Source organism: Triturus cristatus, chromosome 7 (genome assembly GCF_964204655.1).
Source record: "Triturus cristatus chromosome 7, aTriCri1.1, whole genome shotgun sequence".
In the NCBI taxonomy this organism is placed as follows: domain Eukaryota; kingdom Metazoa; phylum Chordata; class Amphibia; order Caudata; family Salamandridae; genus Triturus; species Triturus cristatus.
This window is the reverse complement of record NC_140590.1, coordinates 1,835,146,873-1,835,168,792: the sequence shown is the minus strand read 5'-3', so window position 1 is coordinate 1,835,168,792 and position 21,920 is coordinate 1,835,146,873. Positions and strand designations below refer to the sequence as shown.

Sequence of the window (21,920 nt, the reverse complement as noted above, 5' to 3'; positions counted from 1 at the left end):
GCCTCTCACCCGGCCACGAGGCCGATGCTGTCCTCATGAGTGGAGTTGCCTGAGACACAGTGCGCCTGCCAGACCCCGGCACGATGGACCACGCCCCTGCGCAGCCAGGCCTCACTGATCACCTGCCAACACCGGCGTGTGTCAAGGAGGGCCCACCATGTGCCGGCGCAAGCTCCAGGCCCGAGTCCCATGACCTTGGCAGCCTCCTCAGACCATCACGGCCTCCACGACACAGGCCCGCTTTAGTCCTTTTTCGTTGACGTACTCTACTGCCGCCTCAGGCCTACTCCTCGGCCCAGTTGGTCACATATGTGAAACTGTGTACTGAGTCATGAATGGCAGTGACCCCAAATTCGGACCAGCGACAAAAGCACCAGGCCCCACCTGATCAGTGAGGCATAGTTCCATATGGGCTACTTGTGACACGTGGTGCCACTAACCCTGTTCAGCACCAGCCAGCGATACGTGGATGAGGGACCAGGACTACCCTGCCGACCAGTAGGTCCCACATCCAGCACCTAGGCGCAAATAACGAAGAGCAGAATCCACACCAGTGGTCGCACGGAGAGGATTAAGAGGCTCAGTCCGTATGAAACCCGGGTCACATACACGGAGGTGTCCGAACATGTGGTGCCACTGAACCTGAACTACGTAGGCCGGTGGGACCATCCAACCTATGCAGGCGACACTCGGTGAATGGCCTGTGCTGACCGCTGCCTCAGGCCTACACCACGGTCAGGTAAGTCACACATTTGGGACTGAGTCTTGATTACACCATGGCACTGAACACCATCTAAGGCATAGGACAAGTCACTATACTCACTTCGATGTGGTGCCAACAAGTCTGTGCATGGCATCGCAACCAAACGTGGCTGTGGGCCTTGGCGGACTACTGCCTTCGGCCCACACTGCGCATGAGTGGGTCACAGATTTGGAATTGAACATTGGTTATTTAAAAGCCAGAATACATGTCATCGCACGCACGGAGAGACGTAAGAGGATGACGCGTTGCAGTCTGGAGGGAACAAGATCATCATTACGGAGGTGATTGAACACTACCGGCAACTGCCCTTGTGGCACTAACTCTGTGCCTCGCCAGCCAACCACACGTGGCTGTAGGCCACTGCTCACCGCTGCCTCCGGCCTACACTGCGTTCCAGTAGGTCACAGAGTCTTGATCTGGCAATGGTGGAGTTCATGTCAGTGTACCGGCATCATCGCAGACTGCATCCCTGCTCAGCACCTGTGCCACTAAGTCTATTCCCTGACATTCATGGACACTCCATGGTCGTACATTGGTTGCGTTTGTGTCTGTGGACTAGGGGCTAGTTTAAATCCTCATGTAGCTGATACCGAATTGTTGGTGAGAACGAGGGTTGCGCTTTCCACTCCCACATTTGCTACTTCCGGATAACATCAAACCTTGGCACCATGCCCTGGCGGACACCTTTCACTGTCCCCCATAACCCTCCGCAACATACACCTCGGACATTGATGGGGACACGCCCAGGTCACATGGCCCATTTGACTGCACCGCAAGTCACTGTCCCGTGGCTTGGTGCCTGTGCCGGCCACAGTACATCCAGGGTCACTAACTCTGCTGGTCAGGTCTGGGACCCCTTCTTCTGATATATTGGATGACCTCTGTGACGGTGGTCTTGGGGTGATCAATGCCATGTGTCTGTGGCCCTGCGCTGTCCTCAGCCTCCGGCCTCAACTGCGGGCCAGCAGGCCCACACATAGATTAGTGTCCTGACCGGCCCGGACGTCGCATCACCGCAGGAGGCACACGCCACCACAGCAAGGACCACCTCCAAACGCCATCTGCCAGAGTTGAACCAGTGGTCCTGACAGACCTACGGAGTTGCTCAAGCCTGTCGTGGATGCCATCATTGGCCTGATACCCTGCTCAGCACTCCAGGTGCCAGTAACTCAGTGCATCGCATGCCATTGTCCGTTAGTGATTGAAATTTGTGATGTGGAGATGTTGCACAGCACTGTCACCTCATGCAGTGGGGAAGACCTGGGACTATGATGAGGAAGATGTGTCAAGTGTGTGGACGGAAGGTGGCTCAGACAATGGGAGGGCAGGAGGCAACATCCCCAAGGCAGGAATGCAGACTGGAGGTGGTAGTCAAGCTACACACTCGGAACCATTACTGGGTATTGAACTGTGGACTGTGGACGCAACTGTCACCTCAGGCAGTGTGGGAGACCTGGGACGTTGATGAGGAAGTTGATGCAGGTGTAACACACCCCACTGCATCTGCATCAGGGCTAACCCGAAGGTAAGGGGAGTGGCCAGGGCCGTCGTACGCCACGCCAACGTGGGTGTGTGACTGCTATTTTCACGCCCCTGGGCATGGTTCTTTCCTGTGAATGTGCATCTGCAGGTGTCTCTATGGCAGTGTGGGTCTCCTTTGTGGGGTCTTGGTGGTTCATGAGGGTGATAGACACCAACGTATGTGTTCTAACTCACCTTCCTTGGGTTCAGCACCCACCCGCACCTGTTGGGCAACCTCCTTTTGGCATGCTGACACATGGCATTGGGGTGCCATGTGTAGGTGGGTGAAGTGTCAGCCAGCTGTGCTTGTGGGTGCTTCCTGCTGTGTGGTCTGTTGCAGGGGCAGTGTTCTCCTCTGAGTAACTTGGCTGGCCGGGTCCTGGTGACGGATGTGAGGTTGTACTCGTACATTTCCATTTCACAGTTTCCAGCTCGGTCAGATGTAGTAGGCATGTTTCTGTGCATGTGCGGAGCCAGTTGTGTCCTCTGTTTTGCTGTGTCGGCTATGTGCATTGTACCATGTTGAAGTCGATGTGGGTGTGCTGTTCTTGGTATGTGTGTGTGCTGCAGTGTGCCAAGGGGATGAGGGTCATGATCCTGGCTGATTGTGGGTGTGCAGTGTGCTACACCTCATTGTGCATGTGTGTCATTGTGCCCATCTCCCCCCGTCCACCCAGTCCCTGTCCGTTACTTTTCCTGTTGATGTTGCCAGGTCCTCTTGAGCTGTGTCCGTACTCCCTACTCCTTGCACCATCTCCACACTGATGACTGTGGCCTGGGTTTCCTCCAGCTCCTCCTGTGGCGCTGGACTGCCACCTCCTGTCGCCGTTGCTGCCTTCCTGTTGGCTGCGGGTTTGTACCTGGTTTAGGTTGCCACCTCATGCTGGCGTCTCTTGGCCTCTGTTGGCCTCCTCGACACTCCGGTTGCATTCACAATGATCTGCTTGTGGGTCAGTTGCTGGTAGTGTTCTGTCACCTCCGTGACACTGGTCTTGTTTTCCTGCTGTCTGCACCCCGTCTTCCTCTCCCTTTTCTCCTTGGCCTTCCCCGAACCCGTTGTTCCTTGCTAGTGGTCTGTGGGGGTTGTCAGGTTCGAGTTGACCTCTGCGCTGGGTCAGGGTGCATCCATGTTGCAACATGCTTTGGCTCATTTCTGGTGTGTTGTTTCTGTGGTTTTTGTAGTGCATTCTCCCGCCAGACTCGTGGGATTTGCAGGCCTGTGGCTGGTTTTCGCTACTTTTTGTACCGCGATTGTCCTCATTGCATGAATTTTCGCGTTCGCGTATCGCATTTTTGCTGCTTGGCATTGATTTTCACGCTGACATTTGGCGCGTTATCTGGTACTATCGCATGCTAAAGCCTTGTGAATTCCACGTTGACAAAGGGTTATTTTCCCAAGATGGGCTGTGATATTGAAAGTTGCGTTACGCTACTCTTGCGGTATTTATCACACCTTCTTCTGAATATACCCCTGAGTGTTTTCCTCGGTGGCGGCTGGTGGCATTTGAAAGTGGTCAGTTGTAAACGTTGGGAATGATTTTTATATAGCAAGCGATGTGAAAAAGTTCTATGGACAAACCTGGGGCCCAGGGGGAGTCCCTCTCCTGAGAAAGAAATGAAAAAAAGATTGGCAAATGGGGAATTTTAAAGCAAATGAATGTAGCGATAACGCAAGGCTTATAAGGGAGTGGGAACGTATAGTCTTGAAATATTAAACACATTAAAAACTGCCCCATGTCTTCTTGCATTAATTTGTTCAACAGTTACTGTAATGTGTACATTGTTCTGCATGACAACTTTAGCCTTTTAAAATGTATGCTTGCCAAGTGTCTTGCACTGCATGCAGCATTAACTTTGGAAAAATATGCTCTAACCAGACTTCAAGAAGCACCCATAGATGCTAGTCATATAGAAACATGTGCAGACAGTTCTTTAAGTGAGATGAAAAAAGTGGGTGCTCTCTATAAGGGAACATGCCAAATACATTTCTGTGATTCCTATAGTGTGCCATCAGACCGGTATTTCGGGTTCTGAGATGTAATTTTATCCAGATACATGGCACAGCAACTGACATACACCTAAAGCCTGTCAGTATGATTGGCTTTGCCGCTGGGTGTTCGCTGTTTAAGATAAATGAATAACAACAATTATTTCTTATAAATAATTAACACTGGAAATGTTCAAATTCTGTAACAGTGAGTCTGTGAATTAAATAGCATTTATGCCTGTGGAAGGAGTTTTGGCCTTCAATTATATGTGCTTTATGTTAAATATGTATCCTCTTTTTCTCTGCATATCTTCTCCATCTGCACACCTTCAACCCCCTCTCTTTCCTCTTCAGCATCCTCTTTTCAATCTTCCCCGAATGCCCTTCCTCGCATCTCTGCCACTTCACTGCCCCAACATGAACTGCACTCCCTCATATTTAAGCACTTTAATTTCTCTTACTTTTGCTTTGCAAATATTTTGACATCTTTGTACTCCCTTCACACACATATCCACTGAAGTTCGGTTGCAAATCGAATACACTAACATTGTTCTGTGTGCTCTGCAGAGAGGCCAACCCACTGACTGGCACTTTGTTTGGCTTCAGCCTTAGAGCCTGTGCACTCAATCAAAGCCCCTCATAAACAACTGGCATGGCTCAAGCTTCAAAGTATGCACGGAAAAAAATACAGATAACAACAACATTATAAAATAGCTAACTCATGGGGAATGCAAGATTAAGTAAAGCATGTAAAATAAGAGAGGAACTAAATCGCTGAAATGCATTCCCGCGATGTTTTAAACATTCATTGTTTGCAAGTCAATCCATGTTTTTAGCGTCAGTGTTAAATCAGGGGCATGTACACAGGGCCAGTTTTAATGCCATACATCAGAGAACTGGCCACTGTAAGCACGTGTTACACAGTAAGCACATATCTCTCGCTTTGGGCCTGACTTGGATATTTGGATCTATTTTGCAAGGGAACAAGAGCGAACCCTGCTCCTTATTTGGAATAATTTCACAAGGGAGCAAATGCCGCAACTACACTTCTAAAGGATCGAGCAATGTGCAGCGAGGGCGTGGGGTGACACAGTGGGGAAGGTTAGAGTGATGCGTGGTCTCCGCACAATGTACAGAACACAGCATTAGCTTGCAAACACTTCCCATTACCGAGAACAAGGCACCGGATCAGACGTGCTTGCATCCACTCTCACGTATGTCGAAATGGTGGGATCTACGTCTTTGAATGACGGATGTCTGAAATCACCCAGGAGTGAAGTCCCCTATGCCCAAAACAGTGACGCTTATTGCGTCACTTTCCTACAGTGTGCATACAACCGAAGACCCCAATGGCAATGAAGGGTTTTAAAACAGAAAGTCATGCGTCGTGCGTCACTTTAAGAAAGTTGATTTACTGCCTGTCTTCCTTCTCCTGCTTTAGAGGGAGGCGGGCAGGCAGCCTGAAACAGACAACCCAGACTTAAATACATCAATTTATTTAGAGATAGTATCTCTAAAAAATGTGATCTATTTTATATTTTTTATGTAAATGTATAGGAATTTTCAGAGGGGCGCAGCCCAACAGTCCTAATGGAGAACCCGCCCCTGGTTTTCCTTCTTTTGACGATAACTCTCCTTCTGGGTAATCAAGCTGAACTTCAATAACTCTCATATGACCAGCAGACTCGGTTCCTGCTTTTGAGCATCGGTTCCTGGTGTCTTGGGCTGCAAAGCGGCGAGCAGCATCAGTCAGTTGATCTGGGCAACTTAGTCATCCAAGCTGGCTTCTTCAGTGTCCCTTCCCACACATACACAATCAGTAATGTGTGCTGCACAATGCGGCACACATAGAAACAGCAAAAACTAGAAGAAACAAACAATTTGTCCTCGTTTTGCCATGGTTAGACCAGGTTTGTCCTGGTCTTAATTTTGAGGCTTTCTCTTTGTTTACGCCACCCTTGTAAATAGGGGGCGGCCTCAAAATCAATGGTTGTTGTGGTAGAACGCCCACCCCAACACCCATTGCCCACCCCTTTCATGCTAAGTGTAGTGTGAAAGTGGGCTTTCTTTACAAGGTGGCATTAAGCCATGTTAAATGGCTTAACACCGCTTTGTAAATAAGGTGAAGGGATTATCACCACAGGAACGTCACAAAAAGGAACGTTCCTGCGGCAATAGGGGATTGTAAATTAGCCCATGAGTCCTTTGCTTTGATAGCCCAAGAAGCAGCAGTTGAAGTCCAACTGAGATCTGAGGGGCTACGGGTGCCCCTTTTCGACCAGAAAGTGCCCTACGGGGAAGTCATGGTCACTAGTCAATGGGCTACTATGTTCCCTCCTGCCTGATGATAACTTTCTGTGAAGTGTGACACCTAGCTATTCCTGGGAAATCTATTCTGCACACTACCAAAATGACGTCACATTCTCTTGATATGTGGAGCACAATTGCCTGTCCTAGAAGTGTGGCCACCTATGGACGACTCGCCCGTGGAATAAAAAAAACTTTCCCCTGCTCTGTCCTTATGGCAACCTGTCTACTCAAACAAAAAAGTAGTCCGCGCTAGTGTGCATTTCAAAGGTAGCTTTACCTTTGAAGCTTGCCATTTGGGCCAACACCCCATGTGACTTTTTGCCAGGAGGAGGCAACAGTCCTCCAGTGGCAGTCCTCCATTGTTACCTGTCCTGTGAGTCATTGCCACATTTCCTCTGGCGGGCAGGAGGCTATCCCATGGCCATCCTCAACAAATGGCCACTGGAAAACTGTCAAGTTGGACTTAATGTAACACATTGTTTGATCCCTTGAAGTATCAATTTTGGTTGTCCTATTTAGAAGTCAGCAGAGCTGAGGTGTTAAGTGTGTAACTCTGTTCTCTCCAGTGGGGATACCAGTCTTTCCCCCACTCAAACAACAATTGTGGGTTTTTACTGCCAGATCAAGTTAAATATATGTTTACCTTTTCTATTATGCTGCACCCTGCCTTAGGGCTCAATAGACGTTCTGTAGGTATGACTTAGACATATTAAAAATGAAGTTTGGGCTTTGTTATTGATTAAAATGGCAAAGTCGAGCTAGCAGTTTTAAACTGCCCTTCCAGTCTGCAGTGGCAGGCTCAGAGCCACGTTATACCTTGCTCCATCCAGGGTGGCACAATAGGTTCTGCAATCCCTGAGGGGTCGCTCTAACAAACAGGTGGTGGGCACCCATGGTACTATATACTAGGAAGATAGAAGTAAGTGTCAAAGCAAACTTTTCATTCTAAATAAGGCACGGGGCACCCATGGTACTATATACTAGGAACATAGAAGTAAGTGTCAAAGCAAACTTCTCATTCTAAATAAGGCACGGGGCACCCATGGTACTATATACTAGGAAGATAGAAGTAAGTGTCAAAGCAAACTTCTCGTTCTAAATAAGGCACGGGGCACCCATGGCACTATATACTAGGAACATAGAAGTAAGCGTCAAAGCAAACTTCTCGTTCTAAATAAGGCACGGGGCACCCATGGCACTATATACTAGGAACATAGAAGTAAGCGTCAAAGCAAACTTCTCGTTCTAAATAAGGCACGGGGCACCCATGGTACTATATGCTAGGAACATAGAAGTAAGTGTCAAAGCAAACTTCTCATTCTAAATAAGGCACGGGGCACCCATGGTACTATATACTAGGAACATAGAAGTAAGTGTCAAAGCAAACTTCTCATTCTAAATAAGGCACGGGGCACCCATGGTACTATATACTAGGAAGATAGAAGTAAGTGTCAAAGCAAACGTCTCATTCTAAATAAAGCACGGGGCACCCATGGTACTATATACTAGGAACATAGAAGTAAGTGTCAAAGCAAACTTCTCATTCTAAATAAGGCACGGGGCACCCATGGTACTATATACTAGGAACATAGAAGTAAGTGTCAAAGCAAACTTCTCATTCTAAATAAGGCACGGGGCACCCATGGTACTATATACTAGGAAGATAGAAGTAAGTGTCAAAGCAAACTTCTCATTCTAAATAAGGCACGGGGCACCCATGGTACTATATACTAGGAAGATAGAAGTAAGTGTCAAAGCAAACTTTTCATTCTAAATAAGGCACGGGGCACCCATGGTACTATATACTAGGAAGACAGAAGTAAGTGTCAAAGCAAACTTCTCGTTCTAAATAAGGCACGGGGCACCCATGGTACTATATACTAGGAAGATAGAAGTAAGTGTCAAAGCAAACTTCTCATTCTAAATAAGGCACGGGGCACCCATGGTACTATATACTAGGAACATAGAAGTAAGTGTCAAAGCAAACTTCTCAATCTAAATAAGGCACGGGGCACCCATGGTACTATATACTAGGAACATAGAAGTAAGCGTCAAAGCAAACTTCTCGTTCTAAATAAGGCACGGGGCACCCATGGTACTATATACTAGGAAGATAGAAGTAAGTGTCAAAGCAAACTTCTCAATCTAGATAAGGCACGGGGCACCCATGGTACTATATACTAGGAACATAGAAGTAAGCGTCAAAGCAAACTTCTCGTTCTAAATAAGGCACGGGGCACCCATGGTACTATATACTAGGAAGATAGAAGTAAGTGTCAAAGCAAACTTCTCATTCTAAATAAGGCACGGGGCACCCATGGTACTATATACTAGGAAGATAGAAGTAAGTGTCAAAGCAAACTTCTCATTCTAAATAAGGCACGGGGCACCCATGGTACTATATACTAGGAAGATAGAAGTAAGCGTCAAAGCAAACTTCTCAATCTAAATAAGGCACGGGGCACCCATGGTACTATATACTAGGAACATAGAAGTAAGCGTCAAAGCAAACTTCTCGTTCTAAATAAGGCACGGGGCACCCATGGTACTATATACTAGGAAGATAGAAGTAAGTGTCAAAGCAAACTTCTCAATCTAAATAAGGCACGGGGCACCCATGGTACTATATACTAGGAACATAGAAGTAAGCGTCAAAGCAAACTTCTCGTTCTAAATAAGGCACGGGGCACCCATGGTACTATATACTAGGAAGATAGAAGTAAGTGTCAAAGCAAACTTCTCATTCTAAATAAGGCACGGGGCACCCATGGTACTATATACTAGGAAGATAGAAGTAAGTGTCAAAGCAAACTTCTCATTCTAAATAAAGCACGGGGCACCCATGGTACTATATACTAGGAACATAGAAGTAAGTGTCAAAGCAAACTTCTCATTCTAAATAAAGCACGGGGCACCCATGGCACTATATACTAGGAACATAGAAGTAAGTGTCAAAGCAAACTTCTCATTCTAAATAAGGCACGGGGCACCCATGGTACTATATACTAGGAAGATAGAAGTAAGTGTCAAAGCAAACTTCTCATTCTAAATAAGGCACGGGGCACCCATGGTACTATATACTAGGAAGATAGAAGTAAGCGTCAAAGCAAACTTCTCATTCTAAATAAAGCACGGGGCACCCATGGTACTATATACTAGGAACATAGAAGTAAGCGTCAAAGCAAACTTCTCATTCTAAATAAAGCACGGGGCACCCATGGTACTATATACTAGGAAGATAGAAGTAAGTGTCAAAGCAAACTTCTCATTCTAAATAAAGCACGGGGCACCCATGGTACTATATACTAGGAACATAGAAGTAAGCGTCAAAGCAAACTTCTCAATCTAAATAAGGCACGGGGCACCCATGGTACTATATACTAGGAAGATAGAAGTAAGCGTCAAAGCAAACTTCTCATTCTAAATAAGGCACGGGGCACCCATGGCACTATATACTAGGAACATAGAAGTAAGCGTCAAAGCAAACTTCTCATTCTAAATAAGGCACGGGGCACCCATGGTACTATATACTAGGAACATAGAAGTAAGCGTCAAAGCAAACTTCTCATTCTAAATAAGGCACGGGGCACCCATGGTACTATATACTAGGAAGATAGAAGTAAGCGTCAAAGCAAACTTCTCATTCTAAATAAGGCACGGGGCACCCATGGTACTATATACTAGGAACATAGAAGTAAGCGTCAAAGCAAACTTCTCATTCTAAATAAGGCACGGGGCACCCATGGTACTATATACTAGGAAGATAGAAGTAAGTGTCAAAGCAAACTTCTCATTCTAAATAAGGCACGGGGCACCCATGGTACTATATACTAGGAAGATAGAAGTAAGTGTCAAAGCAAACTTCTCATTCTAAATAAGGCACGGGGCACCCATGGTACTATATACTAGGAAGATAGAAGTAAGTGTCAAAGCAAACTTCTCAATCTAAATAAGGCACGGGGCACCCATGGTACTATATACTAGGAAGATAGAAGTAAGTGTCAAAGCAAACTTCTCATTCTAAATAAAGCACGGGGCACCCATGGTACTATATACTAGGAAGATAGAAGTAAGTGTCAAAGCAAACTTCTCATTCTAAATAAAGCACGGGGCACCCATGGTACTATATACTAGGAACATAGAAGTAAGTGTCAAAGCAAACTTCTCATTCTAAATAAAGCACAGGGCACCCATGGTACTATATACTAGGAACATAGAAGTAAGTGTCAAAGCAAACTTCTCATTCTAAATAAGGCACGGGGCACCCATGGCACTATATACTAGGAACATAGAAGTAAGCGTCAAAGCAAACTTCTCATTCTAAATAAGGCACGGGGCACCCATGGCACTATATACTAGGAACATAGAAGTAAGTGTCAAAGCAAACTTCTCATTCTAAATAAAGCACGGGGCACCCATGGTACTATGTACTAGGAAGATAGAAGTAAGTGTCAAAGCAAACTTCTCGTTCTAAATAAGGCACGGGGCACCCATGGCACTATGTACTAGGAACATAGAAGTAAGTGTCAAAGCAAACTTCTCATTCTAAATAAGGCACGGGGCACCCATGGCACTATATACTAGGAACATAGAAGTAAGCGTCAAAGCAAACTTCTCATTCTCAATAAGGCACGGGGCACCCATGGCACTATATACTAGGAACATAGAAGTAAGTGTCAAAGCAAACTTCTCATTCTAAATAAAGCACGGGGCACCCATGGTACTATATACTAGGAAGATAGAAGTAAGTGTCAAAGCAAACTTCTCATTCTAAATAAAGCACGGGGCACCCATGGTACTATATACTAGGAAGATAGAAGTAAGCGTCAAAGCAAACTTCTCATTCTAAATAAGGCACGGGGCACCCATGGCACTATATACTAGGAACATAGAAGTAAGCGTCAAAGCAAACTTCTCATTCTAAATAAAGCACGGGGCACCCATGGCACTATATACTAGGAACATAGAAGTAAGCGTCAAAGCAAACTTCTCATTCTAAATAAGGCACGGGGCACCCATGGCACTATATACTAGGAACATAGAAGTAAGCGTCAAAGCAAACTTCTCATTCTAAATAAGGCACGGGGCACCCATGGCACTATATACTAGGAACATAGAAGTAAGCGTCAAAGCAAACTTCTCATTCTAAATAAAGCACGGGGCACCCATGGTACTATATACTAGGAACATAGAAGTAAGCGTCAAAGCAAACTTCTCATTCTAAATAAAGCACGGGGCACCCATGGTACTATATACTAGGAACATAGAAGTAAGCGTCAAAGCAAACTTCTCATTCTAAATAAAGCACGGGGCACCCATGGTACTATATACTAGGAAGATAGAAGTAAGTGTCAAAGCAAACTTCTCATTCTAAATAAGGCACGGGGCACCCATGGTACTATATACTAGGAAGATAGAAGTAAGTGTCAAAGCAAACTTCTCAATCTAAATAAGGCACGGGGCACCCATGGTACTATATACTAGGAACATAGAAGTAAGCGTCAAAGCAAACTTTTCGTTCTAAATAAGGCACGGGGCACCCATGGTACTATATACTAGGAAGATAGAAGTAAGTGTCAAAGCAAACTTCTCAATCTAAATAAGGCACGGGGCACCCATGGTACTATATACTAGGAAGATAGAAGTAAGTGTCAAAGCAAACTTCTCATTCTAAATAAGGCACGGGGCACCCATGGTACTATATACTAGGAAGATAGAAGTAAGTGTCAAAGCAAACTTCTCATTCTAAATAAGGCACGGGGCACCCATGGTACTATATACTAGGAAGATAGAAGTAAGTGTCAAAGCAAACTTCTCAATCTAAATAAGGCACGGGGCACCCATGGTACTATATACTAGGAAGATAGAAGTAAGTGTCAAAGCAAACTTCTCATTCTAAATAAGGCACGGGGCACCCATGGTACTATATACTAGGAAGATAGAAGTAAGTGTCAAAGCAAACTTCTCAATCTAAATAAAGCACGGGGCACCCATGGTACTATATACTAGGAACATAGAAGTAAGTGTCAAAGCAAACTTCTCATTCTAAATAAGGCACGGGGCACCCATGGCACTATATACTAGGAACATAGAAGTAAGCGTCAAAGCAAACTTCTCATTCTAAATAAGGCACAGGGCACCCATGGCACTATATACTAGGAACATAGAAGTAAGTGTCAAAGCAAACTTCTCATTCTAAATAAAGCACGGGGCACCCATGGTACTATATACTAGGAAGATAGAAGTAAGTGTCAAAGCAAACTTCTCGTTCTAAATAAGGCACGGGGCACCCATGGCACTATGTACTAGGAACATAGAAGTAAGTGTCAAAGCAAACTTCTCATTCTAAATAAGGCACGGGGCACCCGTGGCACTATATACTAGGAACATAGAAGTAAGCGTCAAAGCAAACTTCTCATTCTAAATAAGGCACGGGGCACCCATGGCACTATATACTAGGAACATAGAAGTAAGTGTCAAAGCAAACTTCTCATTCTAAATAAAGCACGGGGCACCCATGGTACTATATACTAGGAAGATAGAAGTAAGTGTCAAAGCAAACTTCTCATTCTAAATAAAGCACGGGGCACCCATGGTACTATATACTAGGAAGATAGAAGTAAGCGTCAAAGCAAACTTCTCATTCTAAATAAGGCACGGGGCACCCATGGCACTATATACTAGGAACATAGAAGTAAGTGTCAAAGCAAACTTCTCATTCTAAATAAAGCACGGGGCACCCATGGCACTATATACTAGGAACATAGAAGTAAGCGTCAAAGCAAACTTCTCATTCTAAATAAGGCACGGGGCACCCATGGCACTATATACTAGGAACATAGAAGTAAGCGTCAAAGCAAACTTCTCATTCTAAATAAGGCACGGGGCACCCATGGTACTATATACTAGGAACATAGAAGTAAGTGTCAAAGCAAACTTCTCATTCTAAATAAAGCACGGGGCACCCATGGTACTATATACTAGGAACATAGAAGTAAGCGTCAAAGCAAACTTCTCATTCTAAATAAAGCACGGGGCACCCATGGTACTATATACTAGGAACATAGAAGTAAGCGTCAAAGCAAACTTCTCATTCTAAATAAAGCACGGGGCACCCATGGTACTATATACTAGGAAGATAGAAGTAAGCGTCAAAGCAAACTTCTCATTCTAAATAAGGCACGGGGCACCCATGGTACTATATACTAGGAAGATAGAAGTAAGTGTCAAAGCAAACTTCTCAATCTAAATAAGGCACGGGGCACCCATGGTACTATATACTAGGAACATAGAAGTAAGCGTCAAAGCAAACTTCTCGTTCTAAATAAGGCACGGGGCACCCATGGTACTATATACTAGGAAGATAGAAGTAAGCGTCAAAGCAAACTTCTCAATCTAAATAAGGCACGGGGCACCCATGGTACTATATACTAGGAAGATAGAAGTAAGTGTCAAAGCAAACTTCTCATTCTAAATAAGGCACGGGGCACCCATGGTACTATATACTAGGAAGATAGAAGTAAGTGTCAAAGCAAACTTCTCATTCTAAATAAGGCACGGGGCACCCATGGTACTATATACTAGGAAGATAGAAGTAAGTGTCAAAGCAAACTTCTCAATCTAAATAAGGCACGGGGCACCCATGGTACTATATACTAGGAACATAGAAGTAAGCGTCAAAGCAAACTTCTCAATCTAAATAAGGCACGGGGCACCCATGGTACTATATACTAGGAACATAGAAGTAAGCGTCAAAGCAAACTTCTCGTTCTAAATAAGGCACGGGGCACCCATGGTACTATATACTAGGAACATAGAAGTAAGCGTCAAAGCAAACTTCTCGTTCTAAATAAGGCACGGGGCACCCATGGTACTATATACTAGGAAGATAGAAGTAAGTGTCAAAGCAAACTTCTCATTCTAAATAAGGCACGGGGCACCCATGGTACTATATACTAGGAAGATAGAAGTAAGTGTCAAAGCAAACTTCTCATTCTAAATAAAGCACGGGGCACCCATGGTACTATATACTAGGAACATAGAAGTAAGTGTCAAAGCAAACTTCTCATTCTAAATAAGGCACGGGGCACCCATGGCACTATATACTATGAACATAGAAGTAAGTGACAAAGCAAACTTCTCATTCTAAATAAGGCACGGGGCACCCATGGTACTATATACTAGGAAGATAGAAGTAAGTGTCAAAGCAAACTTCTCAATCTAAATAAGGCACGGGGCACCCATGGTACTATATACTAGGAACATAGAAGTAAGCGTCAAAGCAAACTTCTCGTTCTAAATAAGGCACGGGGCACCCATGGTACTATATACTAGGAACATAGAAGTAAGCGTCAAAGCAAACTTCTCGTTCTAAATAAGGCACGGGGCCCCCATGGTACTATATACTAGGAAGATAGAAGTAAGTGTCAAAGCAAACTTCTCATTCTAAATAAGGCACGGGGCACCCATGGTACTATATACTAGGAAGATAGAAGTAAGTGTCAAAGCAAACTTCTCGTTCTAAATAAAGCACGGGGCACCCATGGTACTATATACTAGGAAGATAGAAGTAAGCGTCAAAGCAAACTTCTCATTCTACATAAGGCACGGGGCACCCATGGTACTATATACTAGGAAGATAGAAGTAAGCGTCAAAGCAAACTTCTCGTTCTAAATAAGGCACGGGGCACCCATGGTACTATATACTAGGAAGATAGAAGTAAGCGTCAAAGCAAACTTCTCAATCTAAATAAGGCACGGGGCACCCATGGTACTATATACTAGGAACATAGAAGTAAGTGTCAAAGCAAACTTCTCATTCTAAATAAGGCACGGGGCACCCATGGTACTATATACTAGGAAGATAGAAGTAAGTGTCAAAGCAAACTTCTCAATCTAAATAAGGCACGGGGCACCCATGGTACTATATACTAGGAACATAGAAGTAAGCGTCAAAGCAAACTTCTCATTCTAAATAAGGCACGGGGCACCCATGGCACTATATACTAGGAACATAGAAGTAAGCGTCAAAGCAAACTTCTCATTCTAAATAAGGCACGGGGCACCCATGGCACTATGTACTAGGGACAAACACAATTGTAGGCAGTCGGAAAACAACATTTTTTTTGCTTTAGCCGGAGCGAGAAGAACCAGCGGCCAGCTGCACTGTTCTGCTGGGGGTTACAATCAGCAGTTTTGTATACATTTCGAGACCCACCTTACACTGCAGACAGTTGACAAACAATAAATCATTGTGGCAAGTCAATAATCAGGATGCTAATTCAGGAGGCGCACCCAGGGTGCACCAAAACTGCCTGCAAATGGATTCTGAGAAAACCCAGAAGCTAAAAGCATCCAGCGCCTGGTGTTTGCACACCATCGACAGCACATACAGCCTCAGCCTCTTCACAGATGAAGAGCAAAAGAGCAATGTGACACAGGAACTGCAAAATGACGCACAACTTATAAAACTGATGAACAGTTGCTCATGAAATATATCTACTTTCCATATAAATTAGCTTGGGCCAACTGGGTATGAGCCAATCAAACATACACGTTTAAGGGTCAGGGCACTCGCACTGAGGTCTGGTTAGAAGTCCTCAGAGATCTCTCAGAGTTAAGAAACCAGCAGCATCTGTCCAAAACCTTTGGGGTGACCCTAGAAAAAGAGGCTTTTTCTTACAATAGTGATAAATGCTGTGCTATAGGCTTAAATTGGTGCCGCCTAACTGGATCGAGTAAGGAATAATGTGATTATTCCTTAAAGAAGAGTACCATCCACTCCAACTAATCATTCCCTTTCTCATAATCCCTATGAGCTCACTTGGTCCTAAAATGCACAATTTATGGGTGTTTTCTCAGTCTGCAAAATAAGTCACATTTTTTTTTTTTTTATTAAGATTAGAGATCTTTATTGTCTTCAGAAGATTTGCTTTGCTTTTTCTACAGTCAGCATCTAATCAAGGGGTGGGCATTTCATTACTCCTGTTTTCAGTGGCTGTTCATCTTACCCGCTTTTAAGGTCTCACCTCCGTACAGTTTGGACTAAAGCCTTGTGTGGTCATTGCAAAAACCACCGGCTTGCTTAGAGCCAGTCCATTGCTTACAGATGATTGCCTTGATACTTATTTGATGACTTTCCTGCCTCTTCTTGTGTTGATCCCTCCCCAGAAGTCTAGCTTTTTTACTCTGCTTTTGAATGGTCTCTGCTATCTTTTCACTGCTCACATTCAAAGAACTACGGGGCATATTATCAAGGTCCAGCGATAAATATCGCAAAGTGCGCTTAGCGCTTACATATTTATCGCCGGTTATCTCTGGAATTTATCGCCCTGTTAGCACGTTATCAACAATGCACATCGCCGAGGCAATTAAAATTCCAGAGATAGTGGGGATATCGCCGTTTTCCATGATGGAAAACGGCGATATCCTAGATGATAGGGCCTGTGGTCTTAGCCACACAATCCACCCCCCATGTTAGGTATGCCTTAGTCAGGAATTTAACAGACGTTAAATTCCTGCGTTAAGGCATACTTAACGTGATTTTAAATATCGCTAACCCTCCTTGTCAATAAGATGAAGCTGGGTTAACGATATTTTCCTAATGGATTCTTGTCAGGCACGCCTCCTTTGCATCTCATTAGCGATGCGATGGGAGGCGTGTTGACAAGGGGAGCTATTGCCAGCAAACTGTCGCTAACAGCTGTTAGCGACAGCTTGCTGATTTGGCGATAAAAATATCGCCGCTTTAGTGGCAAAAAGTGCCGCTAAAGCGGCGATATTGCCCTTGATGATATGCCCCCATGAGAGTGCATGTATTTTCCTGATTTCCACCTTGTGTGCTACGTTCTCCATTTCCAATACCCACCCTGAAGGCTCCATGTTGCTTCCCCACTCCACTTCCTCAACTTGTCCATTACTTCACCTACGGGGCATTTGTTTTGCCCCCCTCCCCTCACCCTTCAACCTCAAGCTCCTCTCTTCATCCCCATCCATTTTCCTTTGCACCAACCCATGCATTGACTTATTCTCCACCGCTCCAGCCTATTTCTTGCTCTCTTGTCCCAATTCTATTTTTTACTAGTAGTAACTTTACTCTCGTAAATTATACACTTAGGTGTAAAAATAAACTCAAAAAGTGTGAATAGCACAGAAGTGCAGAGTTACACCGATGTACATACATGAGTAAAAATACACATTTTGTGACTAGAGCCATGTGATATTTGACTTAAAAGACCATCCGGGTAACTTGCTTTGCACTTCCTAGGAGAAGTCAATCCTGGCCCCTACGGTGGAGCAGAGCTTGGAAAGATTCTCAGCAGGAAAGCACCATCTGAGAATCCACTACACCCTCACTCAAAAGTGGCCCCAAAGAGGAGATGCCAATAAAAGATAAAGTCAAAGTGCTATAGTAAAAGACAGCTCCAAACAGCACCTGCCAATAAACAATAAGTTTAAAGTGGCAGTATGAAATACTGCTCAAAACAGTACATGCCAGTATAAGATGAGTTCAAAGTATCAGTGCAAAAACACCCCCAAACAGAACAGGACAAAAAAATGATGAGTTCCAAGTGACTTTTGAAAGACAGCTCCAATCAGAGATATTTATGAAAGGTAAATTGAAAGTGCCAGTGGAAAGAAAGAGCTACAAATAGCAGTTAACAATTATGTAATGTACCATCCTCTCTTCTTGTCTTCCATCTTTTCTTTCTACTTTACTTCCCTTCTTCCTTTCCTTTTCTCCCTTCTTTCCTGAACCATTTTTAATTTGTTTTCCTATTTATCTCCATCCTTTTTGCCTTCTTTCATCTCTTTTACCTTTCTTTCCTGCCTTCCTTCCTTCTTTGTCATTCCTCCATTCATTCCATCTGCCTTTCCTTCTTCCTTCCCTTCCTTCTTGCACGCTTTCTTCCAATTTGTCCCCTTTCCCTTTCTTCTCCCACTCTTTCTTCCATTCTTTACACTTATCTATTCTTCTTTCCATGTCTTCCATTCTTCCATTTCTTCTTCCTGTGTCTCCTTTTCTTCCTTTCTATTTAGTTTCCTTCTTTCTCCCATTGTTTCTATGTTTTCCAAAGGGGACTTTGTAAGCAATAGAAACAGTAGAGTTTGTTATTGGAAAAAAGAAAACCTGATCGCGGCCCCATGCTATGGGACCAAACCTGGCATTACATGTTTTGCCCTATCACTTCATCAAACTTTTGAATAAGGCCCTTAGGCAGCCACACTATTTTTCCTGATAGTTTCCAGCAGGTCAAATCTGCTGAAATTGTTCAGAGTAAAGGCCTGAAAAAAAGGCAAGAATTCAGTGCAGGCCCCGGCTGTAAGCCAAAAGCAGCTCTGGCAAAAAGGTCAAAGCAGACTGTCTCACTTTCTTCCCTTTCCCCCTGTCTCTCTTTCCGTTATCCATTCGCTCTCTTTTCATTCTCCCTTCTTCCTCTCTCAGATCTCTCTCCATCGTCTCTCTTTCATTCAGCTCTCTTTGCCTCACATTTCTCTCTCTCTCTCTCTCTCACTTACTCCCCAGTTGCCCCTGCTGTAATAAACTCTGGGGAGATGGAGAGGGCAGAAGAGGAACCAGTAGTGGCCATGGACCTTCAAAAACTGACCTCTTGGCTCCAGCTCCCGCAGGAAATGCTTGATGAGCTAAATGGCTAGTGCGGACCTGATTCATTGATTAAATACTGATTCTGCTTGATATGTCAACCCAGCTCACCCTGGGTTCAAGAAATTTAAGTGCGAAAGGAATCCTCATCAATACCTTGGCTCGGGGATGCAGCAGGCCGACACACACGCATTGGCTGACAGAAGTATTTTGACACCATCGCTGCTGACCCTATTGGGTGGAGAGGGTCCAGACACGGCACCTATCAAAAACCTGAAGAAAGCCGCACTGGAAAAAAATCAGGGTGCCAGACTCTGGCTGATCCACCTTCCCAGACCTCTGAAACCTGCACGCCTGGGAAGCGACACAAAAAGCACAATGTTGTCCTATCCACACGGGCTCCTGTGGAAGATGGAGGAGGAGGCCTGGCTAGGTTCAGAACAGGAGCACGAAGAGGAATAAAAGGCTTCTGGATCCAGGCATAATACAATCCAAACATACACGCCTATTGGGAATGGTCCTGGTTTTACTTCCAATTATGGTAAACTTAGGAGTGCAGTATTAGGTGAAAGCCAGTGTATCAGGTGAGTTTATTGTGGTGTCCTGAAACTTTCATTTACAGAACAACAGTGAAGCCTTTTCACTGATGATGAATAGCAAGACTGGGAACTTTTTGGGTAACAAAATGACTAGGATCACCATCTTACCTTATCATCTGCTTTCGGGCAGATCTAAACATGCTTAACATTGCTCCTCCATTTTACTTTTATCTTCTCTGTATGGAGTTACCATACGTGAAGGTAAGAGTACAATCATCTTCAACATAAGCATTCATTTAATCCATTTGTAACAACTGACAATACATGTTTTCTTTATGAACGTTTTCTACCACACTTTTGTAGGTCTACCAATACTAGCATTTAGAGGTAATCATGTTTTGACCATTGAAGAAAGTTGTCTGATCCTAACTAGGGCTGGGCTTAATATTCTGTTTCATCTGTGAAATTGCTGGAATTTTGGTTACAACAGAAAAGCTGAGTTCTGGCCTAATTCCACCATTCGCCACATGGTGGAATATTTACTCGCGCGTGCCTCTTAAACAGTAAGCTGGCGAGCAATATTTAGGCATCCCCTTGCATGATTTCTGGTTGCTAGGGGGACATCCGGTGAGATTATTCTAACGTGGTCAGTTGTGGGCAGTCGCTAGCAGTCGTGGTTAGACAACTGCCACTTGAAGGTAAAGTCTACTCGAGTGGCAGCAAAATCATACCACGGTATCTTTCGGGCTTATTTTTCAACCCAAACATGCTATCAGTGCTAAATCACAGCATGAGCAGTGCACAAGCCTATTTCCACTCATTGGTGGTACTCCTTGGAAGCATGAGTATTTATGTAACTCTGTGTAATTCTGCTGAGTCAAATTCTGTGAGTTCCGCCCACCCCTAGTCGACTCGTGACCCTGGTGTGGTTCAAATGTTTGAGCTTCTGGTGTAACACGTATTGTTGCCAACAAAGTGCAAAGAAGTAGCTGCAACAAATCCATTACTGATTTAAAACTGCGTGTGTCTACTAAATTAAATCAATTGCTTTTAGAGTGAGTATTAATACCAGATTTTGAATATTGCAGGATTGAGGAACTGCCGCTGTTTTTAGCTGCCAAGAAGAACAAAGTGAGAGCTATCTCCAAGTTCCTCAGCTCCAAATCCTGTGACCCTTTTCAGAAAGGTAAGCTTGACACGTCTCACTCCTGCACATTCCAGTGAGTGATGTCTCACTTTATCTATTATGGATAACTTGTTGGTTCAAGAAAGTCCTCACCACCAGCCGCAGTTTGTGCGTGTACTTGCTCATTTTAGATCTGGTTTTTGACACAACTTTAGCTCTCTCTGCAGTGGTGCAGCAATATTTTGGCTACAACTGTACACGTTACAAATACATAACATGAACGTGCACTTAGCACATGTTTCTCGCGTGGTCTAACAATCTTAAAATAAGTGTTGCACTTGACATTATTGGAAAAGTGCATTTACTACAGGATTAATGTATTTACTTATAGTGTGTGCCTTAACTGTATTAAATGATATATTCTTTAAGGACTTGGTGAATAAACCATCCGTACTTAGTAGATATGTACTCATTATAAAAAAACTAAATTGATTCACATAATGTGTGCCTTAATTCTTCAACTGACCTTTACTGTTTTTGATGTTTGAGTATAAACCATCCTTATGTTATGACATTTTATTTATATTAGAACCAGCTTTGATTTATGTAATGTGTGCCCTAATGTTTCATATATTGCTTTAAAATGTAGTTCCTAGTCACACTTAGATGTATAATTTTAAGATTTTACATTTATGTGTGTTTAAATATGCACACATATATTAAATGTGGACCAATGAGTAAATACCTTTTGCTGCCTTGAGTAGGCACATTCCCTATGCTACATAAAACACTGTTTTCCATTTCTGCTAGCATGACTTTCCTTGCAGGTATGCACACGCTTTGTTAGTTTGAGAATAGATAGATTACTGTACTAGTGATAGAAGGAGAGAGCCTGAGAAAAAGACCTTGATGAGAGAAAAGGGAGAGCCAGAGCGTTTGTTTGTATCCTCTGAGGCGGAAGCCGGAGGACTGTGACCACCATTTTGCTTTTAAAACTGTAATTCTGTGCTCTTTTGTGTGATTTTAAGACCTGGGAGCTCACCTGTTCGAAGCGCTCACTTCACGCGCTG

The 21,920-nt window shown here is 44.1% G+C and overlaps 1 protein-coding gene across 2 annotated transcripts in view; it reads left to right on the top strand.

The window, feature by feature from the left end:
• The window catches only part of LOC146813353 (transient receptor potential cation channel subfamily V member 6-like), a 183,755-nt gene that overhangs the window by 56,086 nt on the left and 105,749 nt on the right, over positions 1-21,920 (top strand). For both annotated transcript variants that reach the window (XM_085620166.1, XM_085620167.1), the window contains exon 2: positions 20,813-20,910. In XM_085620166.1, coding sequence (XP_085476292.1) covers positions 20,813-20,910 — 98 coding nt within the window. The remainder of the gene's footprint in view (positions 1-20,812; positions 20,911-21,920) is intronic.